The 13,617-nt window shown below is 34.9% G+C and overlaps 1 protein-coding gene across 4 annotated transcripts in view; it reads right to left on the reverse strand.

The window, feature by feature from the left end:
* cenpj (centromere protein J) overlaps positions 1-13,617 on the reverse strand; it is a 40,200-nt gene that overhangs the window by 11,637 nt on the left and 14,946 nt on the right. For all 4 annotated transcript variants that reach the window (XM_039743985.1, XM_039743986.1, XM_039743984.1 and 1 more), the window contains 4 exons: positions 7,684-7,789; positions 3,120-4,686; positions 797-929; positions 87-252 (listed from right to left, as the gene is read on the reverse strand). In XM_039743985.1, the coding sequence (XP_039599919.1) occupies positions 87-252; positions 797-929; positions 3,120-4,686; positions 7,684-7,789 (1,972 nt within the window). The remainder of the gene's footprint in view (positions 1-86; positions 253-796; positions 930-3,119; positions 4,687-7,683; positions 7,790-13,617) is intronic.

Consider the following 13,617-nt stretch of genomic DNA (forward strand, 5'->3'; position numbering starts at 1 on the left):
CACCACCACCAATTGATGAATAATTTGTCTCTAAGTCACCTTAGGATGTTTTTATAAATAAAATCAAAGGAAATAAGGAGTATTACCTGCATTTCTTCACGTTCTTTTTTGTCAGGGATAGCTCTTGCAGCTGCAGCATATTTTTCAAACACTTTTCGCTCTTTTTGTAATTTTCTCATTTCTTCTTTTTTATATTCTTCCAAACGAGTTAGCTCATCTGCTTTTACTTTTTCAAAATCTGCTACCTTTTTCCTGTAATAATGCAACCGCTAAAATAAAATTCTTTAGAAAACTAATTGAACTCCATATTAACACAACATTAATATTATGGAATAAAAAAATAATTGTTAATGCAGTAATAAACTGCTTTGCACATATGCAACTGCACCCTAGTGATCAACAAACCATATCAATGTGCATAAAACATGCTAGAAACAAACTACACAACATTGCAGTACATTATACAAGTGGTTATCTGTGCATCATTTTAGAAATGTTTGCCTTTTTTCCTGTTCAAATTGCTATTTAACTTGAAATGGAACGACACCACAAGTAAACTGTATGTGAGCCAACTGTGCACTGATAATATTCTATAATCCAATGTCCCTATACAACTGGCTATCACCTAAGCCAACAGTCTATTTCTCATATAATGTACCCCGTTGACACCGTTTTGCTTATGTCTAACAGTGTGTTGTATTAAAGAGGCATTAGTACTTTTTCCTGTTCAAATAGCTTTGGACTGTGTTGTAACCCATTTTCTTTTAACAGCTAGTGTATTAATGCAATAATATACCTCCATTCTTCTGAAGCCTTATTACTCTCCTGGCGTTGGTTTTCCAAAGCAGAATTTAAAGTTCTAAACCTCTCAATTTCAGCCTCCAGTTCAAGACATCGCTTATTCAACAAATCAGATTGTGCTTTGCTCTCTGCAATTAGGATGAAAAAATGTTCAGCTTTATATGCATTATTTTAAATACAATCAGAATAAATTAGAACACATTATTAAGAAAAAAGTTAAGGATTACTCAACACTGTGAAACTCCTTTATTAACTAAAAACCATTCCTCCACTCAATCTTAGTCACAACTTGACTGTGTTTAGGACCACCTCAAACAGAATCTGGTATTTGCCTGCTTTCACTTGCTTTTCAATCCAGCTTCCAAATCTGGTAATGTCTTTTGGTCATAATGAATTACTTTATTAATGTTCAAATGTATACACATACAGTGGGTATAAAAAGAATCGCCCCCTTTGAAATATTCCCTTTTTTACTTTACAGCCTTAAATGAAAACACACACAAAAAATATTTCTTCCCAGCTTTACTTTCTCAATGCAACCGATAACCTCCAAGTGAAAGATATCATAGCTACAGTTCAGAAAAATTGCAAAAAAATCAAAAACAAGACATACTGAGATTAATAAAAGATTATCCCCCAATGTCAATATTCTTTTGAACCACCTTTTGCTTTAATGACAGCCTTGAGTCTGTTGGGATACTTCTCGGTCAGCTTTGCACATCTAGATTGAGTAATATTTGCCCACTCTTCTTTACAGTTTAACTGTTCAAGTTCGATCAAATCAGATGATGAGTGTTGGTGGATTGCTATCTTCAAACCTTTCCACAAATTTTCAATGGGATTTAAGTCTGGGCTCTGACTGGGCCACACGAGGACATTCATTTTTTCTCCTTCAGCCTCTGTGTGGTCAATTTTGCTGTGTGCTGTGGGTCGTTGTCATGTTGAAAGGTGAACATTCTGCCCATCTTCAACTTTCTGGCGGAGGGTAGCAGGTTTTCCTCAAGAATTTGACGGTATTTTGCCCCCTACCCTAACAAAAGCCCCAGACCCTGCGGCAGAGAAACACCCCCACAACAGGATGCTGGCACCTCCATGCTTTACTGTAGGCATGGTGTGTTGTGGATGGTGAGCAGCACTGGATTTCCGCCAGGTGTACCGTTTGGTATTGAGGCCAAATAGTTTGAGTTTGGTCTCATCTGACCATAAGACCTTTTTCCACTTGACTTCAGAATCTTCAAGGTGCATTCTGGCAAAGCTCAAGCAAGCCTTAATGTAGCCTTTCTTGAGAAGTGGCTATTTCCTTGTGACCCTCCCAAACAAGCCACAATTGTGGAGCACTTGTAAAATCACATGCACACAATGACCATTCTTTGCCATAAAATCCTGTAACTCCTTCAAAGTGGCCATTCGCCTCTTGGTAGCCTCTCTTACCAGTTTCCTCCTTGCTCTTCCATCCTATTTTGAGGGACGGCCGGATCCAGGGAGGGTCCTAGTAGTACCAAACACTTGCCACTTCTTTATTATGGACTTTACTGTGCTCCTTGGGATTAATAATCCTTTGAGATTTTTTTGTATCCATCTCCTGTCTTATGTCTGTCCACAACTCTATCCCTGAGATCTTTTGAAAGTGACTTGCCACTCATAGTCAGTTGTTTGTTGTCAGTTGCGCTACCCAGCAAGCAAATGCTCCACTAATCACACGGATTACAGTTGATCACAGGTTGAAGTCAATATCCATGGTCTACAATGGAAATGGCGGTTACTTACCCCTGAGTGAGTTTAGGAGGGGGGTAATCCTTTATTAATCTCAGTATTTCTTCTTTTTTATTTTTTAAAATTCTTCTGAACTGCAGCTGTGATATCTTTCACTTGGATGTTATAGATTGCATTGAGTAAGTAAAGCTGGAAAAAATTTTGGTTTGTGTGTTTTCATTTAAGGCTGTAAAGCAAACAAAATGGGAATATTTCAAAGGAGGTGATTCTTTACTATACCCACTGTAGATAGCCAGGTTGTATACATTTGTAAATTTTATAACAGTGCCACTAGTGGGTTCAAATGGTCCATCACTTTAAAAACATATTTAAAAAATTATAGGCACAATAACAATGGATGTATCATGTTTTTACTACCTTATTCAAATTTTAGGTATTCATTAAATGTATTAAAAGATAAGGTACTCTGAATTTGAAATATGCACACTATACAAACATTTCAATTATATACCGGACTTTGTAGCCAGGAAAAGTCTTCACCATCATTTCTCAGATTTTATTACATTATGATACAGTAGTGTATTTATAAAAACATTCTTTCTAACCTGGACTTTGCTGGGATTCTGTGCTGGTCACAGTATTTTGAACTACTGCAGGCTTGTTCTTAGGCTTCAGAGATGGAAAAAGCTTCACCATTAATTCTGAGGCTGGCTGCTGTTCTATTCTGTTATCAAGAAAAGTATCTCCTGATTTGCGGTCACCAGTCTTTCCATTTGCCACCTTTCTTTTCATCTCTTTATTTGCTACAGTTCGGTCAATTGCAGTACAATGAATATGCAAGCGATCAACAACTTCATCATTCCCAGCAGTTTCTAGATGACCATGTTTGTCAAACACCTCCAGATCATTCCAGGTATCATCATCATCAAAGGTCAAGGGATCTATATTGCCTGGCTGTAGTTTACATTTCTTTTCAATAACAGTCGATTCATCACTTGTATATCCAACCTCATCCACATGCACACCATCACTTTCATCTTCACTCTCTTTGGTGTGATCTTGGTAAGCGGTTTTATCATAGAGGTTGATATGTTGACATGGAGTAATCTCAGATGTCAATACTCCTTGACTTATGCAGGGTTGCAAAGCTGTATCATCATCCTCCACCTCTGAATCTGAAATATCCTGACAAGATTCAGAACACCTATTTGCTCCTTCTTGGTCATTTGTAAAGCTTGCACTTTTTTTTGAAATGCAATTTAAAATAATAGCCTTGTTGCTGGCTACATGTGTTCTTTTGCAGTCTAGGGTTTCTTGTATTATTTGGGATAAAGTCTGCACTTTTCCATCTCTTGTAAATGGGCTGATTTTGGCAGTTTGCTGATGTTGTTTTAAGGTCTTAATGGGTGTAGAAGACAATCTATGCCCTGTCTGGCCCTGCACATCCAAATGCAATACCTTTTGCATGAAAGAGGAGTTGCTTGAAAAGGATATTTCATCTGCAGCTTGCTCCAACAGCTCAAATTCATTCAATTCAAGATTCTCTTTTTCTTTTTCTTCATCCCACTTTTCAATCTTCTTTTGAAAGGATAAATCAAATGAATACTCCTGTCCAGATGGTGGAACATTTCTTGCAGTTCTCGAAATGCTGTACTGTTTATTTCTTTCATAAGTCATTGGGTTTAAACTAGCAGATGAATGCATTTTAGCACTTATAGAATCACTAACTTTAGAAACCTCCTCACTACTCCAATTAGCTTTTACAGGAAATGGTTTCACTAGTGTTTTTTCCACAGGTTTTACTTGTATTTTTGGTTCAGTTAACAGTTTGGGTGGAACTTCAGCAGTGTTTTCTCCACTTTGGTGCCCAAAACTGTTAGTCTCTTGTATATGGTTCATTTTGCAGAGACTGTGAGTATCTGCCTTTTTTTGCAGTCCAATATCTTTACCAGAGAGATTTTTTTTCTTTAGCACAGATGTTTTGCGCTGTACTTGTGGCTTGTTTATCTTTGATACAGATTTTGCCTGTGCAACCTTTTCAGCGTTAATAGGTTGTGTTTCCTTACAAGGTGGTTTAACTGGAAAACTACGGCTTGTGAATCTTGCTAAACCTTCCCCACGCTTCAGAAATGGTCTTTTAGTGTTGCCTTTAACTTCAGCTTTAGCAGACATCTGAAAAATAAAAAGAGCAATTAAATATGGGACTACTTTGTCTAGATATAGTATAGCAAAGATATATTACAATTAAAGTTAACTGCAAATTACAAATACTAGCTAATTAATGTATATTGCAATTTAATCATGAAATGTTAACCTGCCTTCACCCTGCATATTTTAGCCAAATATTTTACCTTTAATTAATTGACTTTTTCGTGAAGAAGACCCTAGCTTTTCATAATGTACAGTGTCATGTCAAAGCAAATGCACCACATGAAAAGATTTGTTTTTGGACAAAAGGATATTTAGTAAGTATTTGACATATTTATCATATTTCTAATAAAAAACAACATTGAAACAAATTAATTATTCATTTATTTGTATTATTTAAATCAACAGTATTGTACACAAAATGTTAGTATAGCCCTACCTTCATAAATTTATCAAATGCCTAAAATTAGAATCAGGTACATCCAAACAACTGCAAATGATCAGAAAGCCGTTACCCAGTATTATGGAGGGCTTCACCTTATTTGAATAACAGAAACCTATGATGTTGTTTGGTTTCAGCAATTGAGCTCAGATGGTCTGGGAAGAGTTTTAAAGCCATTTACGAGTATTATGTAATGAATCACTCTACTGTGTGAAAGATCAGCTATGAATGCAAAAATTTCAACCCAATGGTAATCTATCTAAGACAGGTAGTCTCTTTAAATTCAGGATCAATGCTGACTAAAATATGCCTTGAAGAGTTTTTCAAGAACCCAAGGATAGGATCAAGGTATTTCCAGGAAAAATCTTACCTCAGCTATCATCAAAATGCATGAATCAACCATCCAAAATTGACTGCACAATTTGGCCGACCTGAGAAATGAACAGGAAGAGGAGGAAGGAAGAACTGGACTTTCCAGAAAAAAAGGTGAACATAAGATGCTGTCAGGGGCATGGCAAAGTAGTGCCTGAATGGATTATGATGGGAGGTCCTGAACAGAGAAAAAGTTATGGGAGTAAATAAAAAAAAAAAAAATCTAAGAGGAAGATGTGGCACCATGTGAGTGTTGGGGTCATTTGCCCACTTCATTGAAAAAAAAGTTGAGAAACAAATGCAATACAAATTCCTTTTGAACCATTGTGAATAGAATGATGTAATGAAATGCTGTATGCAGTTGAGAGGGATATCATGGCCTGATCACAGCCTGGCACGAAGAGAAAAATGCTTTTGTTGATATAGAAAAAAGCAAATGCATGCTAGCTACACAATTACACAAGGGCAAGAACTGACAAAAAGGTTTGCCAGAAACTAGTCTGAGAAATGCTAGAACTTAAATGTACCTCACTATTCACTTTAAACAACTGCACTTGAAATCAGGGAATAGCAAGATTGCTCTTGGGGAACTATAGCTTCTGTACACACCTTCTTTCCATTCAGAAGCATAAGCCAAGACTTATTCTAGTGAACAACTCACTGTTCTTTACAGTTAGGAGATGTGAACTTTAGTACAAGAGGAGAAATTGCTGAGAAACTGGGAATTAAAGGTTCAGTGTAAAGCAAGTATACAGAGTTGTATTTGTAAAAGGATTTTAGTAGAACTCGAAATGGAGAGATGGTGGAGCTACAGTATCTCACAAAAGTGAGTACACCCCTCACATTTTTGTAAATATTTTATTATATCTTTTCATGGGACAACATTGAAGATATGACACTTTGATACAATGTAATGTAGTCAGTGTACAGCTTGTATAGTAGTGTAAATAGTGCTGTCCCCTCAAAATAACACACAGCCATTAATGTCTAAACCGCTGCCAAAAAAAGTGAGTACACCCCTAAGTGAAAAAAGTCCAAATTGTCCCCAATTAACCATTTTCCCTCCCCGGTAGTGTTACAAGGTCTCAGGTGTGAATGAGGAGAAGGCGTGTTATCGCTCTCACACCCTCTCATACTGGTCTCTGGAAGTTAAACATGGCACCTCATGGCAAAGAACTCTGAGGATCTGAAAAAAAGAATTGTTGCCCAAGACCATAACGGTTGTCTTTTGAAAATAGACGTACGAGTGCTGCCAGCATTGCTGCAGAGGTTTGGGGGGTCAGCCTGTCAGTGCTCAGACCATATGGCGCACACTGCATCAAATTGGTCTGCATGGCTGTCATCCCAGAAGGAAGCCTCTTCTAAAGATGATGCACAAGAAAGCCCGCAAGCAAAAAAAAAGTTTGCTTAAGACAAGCAGAATACCTTGTGAATACTTTGCCTGAAGAAGGTGTCTGAGTTGCCTCGAAAGCTTGCATATTGTAATCTTTTTAGTTAGCCAATAAAAGGTGTCACTGTGCTTGACTTTTCACTAAATCCAAAATATAGTAATCCCAAAGCATAACAGCAGAAACAAAAGCATCAGATGTCCAAAACAATTAAACATGTGGCAAAAAAAAAAAAAAAACTCACTCTGCAGTGTAGCTTAATTTAATCAGTTTTACTTTTACTTTGCATTTCACCATGGCATTTTATTATCCTTTTCTAAATGTGGCAGCAAGAACATATACATACGTACATACATAATGTACACACGCGAGTGTACACACATAGGCATATTTTAAAGAAGGAAAAAAGTCAGAACAGAAATTCAAATTAACATAATATTGTATTAGCCACAGATTTCTAGCATTTAACCATTTGCATGAATGAACTTGGAAAGCTAAATGAACAATTGCTCATTTCAGCCTTTTGTTTATATTATAGCAGGTATAACTAGCTCTGGATTAAAAACTGTACTATTCAACTGTACAACACAGCGAACATCACATAATAGCAAAGCTCCATTTTGTGTTCACAAAACATCATTGGCACACTATTTACCAAAGGTAAAAGCACACAGGTGATTCAATTCTAAAGCAACAGCTAAATAAATTAAAAAAGAATCTGTATAAATGGTCATAAACTACAACACATTTATAAATTCACTTTCATAAATTCAACTAATTCAAAAAATGAACAAAGCAAAAGGATCAAAGAAAACTGACCTTTACTGGTTCTGTACACTTAAGTCTTTCTTCTTCTAGCTTTAACTGTTCTTCCAGCATCTCTTCAAATGACTGCATTTTCATCCCAATTCCAGGATTAATGGGCCTAATAAAGGAAAAACAACTAACTTCTGAGTTTCCTTATTAAATTAGGAAAATATGAATATTTGCTACTATAATCATAAGACATAACAAATGAACATGACAGGATGTTATAGTCTGGAAGTACTTCAATTTGCTTCTGGTCCTTTATCATCCTAACATACACTGAAAATGTGTAGAAATGTAACAAGTATTTAAAGAAACCTGAAATCAAAATAGCACCATATTACCACATATTTATCATGCTTTATACGAGTTCACCACTATAGCACCAAGTCCTACTAACCCCTGATATCCATTTTCTTACCTAAACCCTGTGTTACTCAGATTCTGAATTCTTCCCATCTACCATATATTGAAAATACAGCTACTTCCTTCTTTGTGTGCGTTGTTTACCAGAAATATGAAGGATGTAACAATAAGCATCATAATGAATGAATAAGGCTTCAAAATAAAAGCCATGTAAATCAAACATTAATTATAGGCATGAATACCATACCATTTTATAAGCCACTTAATCCCGAGTAGGGTTTTAGGAGACTGGAGCCTATTCCGGCAAACAAGGCAGGAACAATCCACTGGATAGGGCGCTAGTCCATCGCAGGTGAACACACTCACACATCATATATTCACTTGATCATGAATAACTTATTTAATAATAAATATGATTATTTTTTATATAGTTTATTTTATTAAAATCAAAAAATATTACACACATGCAAGTCAAATTTAACAAAACTGATTTGAAACAATTCGACCCCCATCCATGAGAAAGAGAGCTAGGTCAGCAAAGTAGCACTTCAATAATACTGTTGTAAAAATATGTAAAATAAATGAAGAAAAATTGATAGAATAGAAAAAGAGGGCAGAGAATTCACTTCCTCAATTTAAATTCTTATTCTGAAATATAATTTATCAGATCCTGCCAAGTTTTGAAAAGGTTTTGTTCAGATCTTCCAAGTGTGAATTTGATTTTTTCCAATTTTAGATAATATAGAACATCAGTTATCCACGGACATAAAAGAGGGGAGTTAGGATTCTTCCAGTTAAGCAAGATAACTCCACATGTCGATAGTGTAGTAAAGGCAATTACAGTTTGTTCGTCCTTCTCCACTTTAAGCCCATCTGGATGTACACCAAGCACAGCTTTTAGTGGATTAGGAGGGATTATGACACCAAGGCTGCCTGAAAGACATTTAAAGATTTTTTGTCCAAAGTGATGTTAATTTGGCGCAGGCCCAAAACATGTGGCCCAGTGAGGCTGGAACTTGATTGCAACGTTCGCAGGTTGGATCTTGCCCAAGAACCAATTTGGAAAATTTTAAACGAGAGAGATGCGGTCGATATATAAATTTAAATTGAATAATTGTATGCTTTACGCATATGGAGCTCGAGTGAATTCTGTGCATTGCTACCTTACATTCCTTTTCTGAGATGTTGAGTGAGAGATCCTTTTCCCACTGTTCTCTGGGATCTTTGAAAGGAAGCGACATTAAAATGTTTTTATATATTAAAGAAATGCTGTTTGAGTCCTCAAGACTGATCAATATATCTTCCAGTATATAGGCAGGTGGGAGGCGAGGTAAATTGGGTAGGTTTTGTTTAACAAAGTTTCTAATTTGAAGGTAGTGAAAGAAATGTGTTGCTGGAAAGTTAAACATGGAGTATAATTGTTCGTAGGATGCAAAGACATTGTCTATGTACAGAACTCTAAGTGATTTAATACCGGATGTTTTCCAGACATTAAAAACTGCATATATTTGAGAGGGTGGAAAAAGGTGGTTCTCGTGCAGATGTGCCACAAATAAAAGCTTCTCTATCATAAAATGCTTCCTACATTGGTTCCATTTTCTGAGTGAGTGAAGCACTATTGTGTTGTTAGTATATCGGCAATGACTTGTGCTTATTGGGGTACAGAGTAAGGAATATAAACAAGTACTGCAAGACTTTATTTCTATTGTGGACCAAGCTTGTGTTTGCTCGCCTATGTGTGTCAATGTACAGGTTTTTATAGTTTGTATATGCACCACACAGTAATAAAATTGAAAGTTAGGTTAAGCCATGCCACTTTCTTCCTTAGGTCTTTGTACGGTCACCTTTTGGATAAAAGGATGTTTTGAATTCCAAATAAATGAGGTTATGGTTGAATCTAATTTCTTAAAAAAGTATTTATTGATATATTTTGGAATTTTTTGAAATAGAAAGAGAAGCTTAGGAAGGATATTCATCTTGACTATTTTATTTCTTCTAGCTAAAGTTAAATGAAGGGTAGACCATAAAATGATTTTGTACGACACAAAAATGGATTTAAAAAAAAATCAATGATACAATATTAATGTTATGCTTTTAGACATTAGTTAAATGCTACAGAGCTGTAAATATACCTTTATATTTATATCCTTGTAGTGTCTTGATAGGGCTTATGAAAACAGCAACAATATTTATTGTAAGAAAAACCTGTAAAAGATACATACCTTCATATACACTTGTCTTCTTGCTTTAAATGTTCCTTCAATAGATTTTACATTTATAAAACACACTTAGTTTAACATTTTGAGATATATTAACTGTTCTACCTGACTACACCAAGAAGAGTGACAAAACATATGTTGCATGCATAAAATAAATAAAATGCAGATCTGACACTTTTGACTTCCTAAATAGCAGAAGGACAATTTTTTTATTTAGCACATAGTTGTTCTGAACATGTGAAATTTTACTTTGAAATAAAGTGTAAGATTTAGAGAAATAGAGATAATTTTGCCATAAAGAACATTTCATAGAATAGCAGTGATTGTTATCTCAACAGTTCAGTAAGAATATTGAAATGTCATAGAGCATGGAGAATGTGCCACAGTCATAATATATATATATATATATATAAGATATTCAACCACTGAGAGACAAATGAGGGTCATGTGGCACACACACTCTTCGTCTCGTTGAGCAACACTCTAGATGGATACCCACAAAGTGTCCATCCCCTCTTACTTGCCATCTTAAAAACCTTTCGTTAATTCACCTCAAGGAATAATCTTATTACAAATGTGTTGATTATTATTTGCCCTTAATAAGTTCAACCATTAGAGTTACTCAGTAGCAAATGTAAAAATCTCATTTTTTTCAGCATGCTTAAATAGTTAAAAATTCTGAATAAGTATTGCAGTCGACATAAGCATGTAATACTGGCATTTTTTTGCTACAATATCGTTTCAAATTCTTTTGAAATACAATCACATCAGTATTCAATTGTGTTTTAGAGATATTGAGGTTAAAAGGTATACAGATTCAACAAAAAGGCAACATTTATTGAGGTTTTTTAGTTTTTTTTAATATAATTTTTATGTAAAAAATGTTAAAAATTTTTAACAGCCTATAATTAGCGTTGGACTATTACAGCACTTTCTTTAGACTATAATGAAAATAACTGCAAAATTTAAAAGACATTTCTGGAGTGGTTTTCATGTGATGCTCGAAAGACAGACAGAAACAAATTCAACTTTATATGTACAGTATATATAAATGTATAAAACAATAAGATATATAATATAAATAGGTTCTAAGTAAAGAGTCACTCCTTCCAAGCAATTTCTAATAAAAGATACTATTGACTTGTTGCTATCTAGCAGATATATACTGCTGTCAATTTAGCATTATTTCAGCTGATAACAGGAAATTTCAATGAGGCAGTCTCTGTTTTTATTTTTTCATAGACAAACAAATCTAAAATTTTATTAGCCTATATTCTAAGTTAAGCTATACCAGAAATAATAACGTTTTTCCATGATTCTCTAACAGATCGTATAGATACATAATTCACATATGCAATAATGTAAAATTAAGCATACAGCAGCTGAAGTCATATTCTTATGTGGTATTAGGTCTTATAATAAAAAAATCTATTGATCATAAAATAAAAATTTCAGGGAAAACATAAAACATTCTATATATTCATTATTTTTCTTTGCTAATTATAAACTACTTAATACAAGTGTTTTTCTGCTACAAAAAAAACAGTATTTTATTTACAATATACATATGTATACACATAAACATACAAAATCTTATTTTGTGATAACTTTTTTTAATTTAACAAAGACAAAAAGATATGTATCAATATCTCAAAATGCGAAGCAGTAAAAATGTGAAATAAACCCATATGCTGCCCCTCAATCAACCACAAAATCCAATGCCCTATGCCATATGTCCAGGAACAAAATCAAGTGTTTGTCCAGATTAGACAATCCTTGACATTAGAACGAATTCCAGCTTCCTATGGCGTGATTTCAGGCCATCAGATTAGCCTGTTTCAGAACATCAGATTTCAATCTGCTCACATAATCTCAGATAAATTGATCCAGATTTATGTGCATTCACTACAAAATTTACAACACTTATGAGTCAAGCAATGAAAAGTCAATCAACCACAGATTACAAGTCTGAGAAACAGAGAGAATAAGTTTCAGGCGAGCAGCACAAGAGTTGTTGGTGAAGTGCAATAAGATTATCAATACATCTGACAAACGAGGAGTGACAAAGCAGCACCCAAGAAAAGTGAGATTATGTGGAGGAATATTGCGGAGAGAGAGAATGCATAGAACAGTTAATGAAACCCACAAAAACTTTACTGTGGTAAATTTCTGCATTGTTCAAAATGTACCCCACCGATATTACTCTATGTAAAATGTTATATGATCTTAAGTAAACACAGTATTCCTTTTTGTAATACCACGCATAGCAAAAAGAGTCTAAGACCACAGACAGTTGTGAGCATATATAGAGTTGTTCTAATCATTATTGTGAGAGATGTCAAACATTAACCTTTCTGAACTTAACCCTTTCTGATAATTACATGCCAAAAGAAACCAAAAAGTTAATTATTGTCATGTACAAATCTACAACAGAAGACTCACATGCCCACTCTTTGAATGGTAACCTACCCTGTTCAAATGTGAAACCCGGATATTTGGCCTCAACATTTGTCCAGAAATTATGTGCAAGACATCTCATATTATTTTAAGAATGGACAAGAGGACACACTGATATTTGATATACATACTTGCACTTCATTGCCAAAACTGAACTGCAATCCAATGCAAAACTAAGATCATTGCCTAATTCCATTACACAACCCCAAATCAAAACCACATTAATAAGCATATTGGGTATAGGCATCCGCTGAAGAGGAGAGTCCTCAGATGTTTTTCTTTAAAAGGCGAGGGACCCCACAGAAGGGCTAATTCATTCCACCCGCCTGTCTATTATCAGTTATAATTGTTCAGAAATGCCACAGTTGTGTAAATTTGACTGCTCTACCTACGACACTATGCAATTTCTCTTTGATGGTGGTTATTTACTGTATTTTTGTCTCAGGAAGACAGCTCTTCCTTGTCTGTGTGTGTGCAGGCACCAGTAGGCACACTGTTGTCACTGCTTCGAACTTTTATCACGTTGATTTGCTGACTAATGCTTATAGGAAGAGCTTAATTGCACACTGAAACAAACACAATGCATAGACAAAGCAATTCACTTTTCTTCCAATATATTTTCTAATACTAGACTTTTTGTGAAACCTGGAAATAGGCATGGTGCCTCATATAAACTATCAACTTTGGTCAATCACAAATATCCTTGCAAAGCATTTTTCTCTAAGTCAGACAGATTGAAAACAATTCTTTTTCTCATTCTCATTCCATGTGTAACAAAAGCAGTTATCTTTCTGGCTGCATACTGTAGCTGAAATACTCCAGTTTGTTAAAAATAATTTTGCTACTGATTTGTAATTTTTTTTTTTGTGTACTCCATTAAATGATTTCATTTTTTAAAATCTCA

This window comes from Polypterus senegalus, chromosome 2 (assembly GCF_016835505.1).
Source record: "Polypterus senegalus isolate Bchr_013 chromosome 2, ASM1683550v1, whole genome shotgun sequence".
NCBI classification, from domain to species: Eukaryota; Metazoa; Chordata; class Cladistia; order Polypteriformes; family Polypteridae; genus Polypterus; species Polypterus senegalus.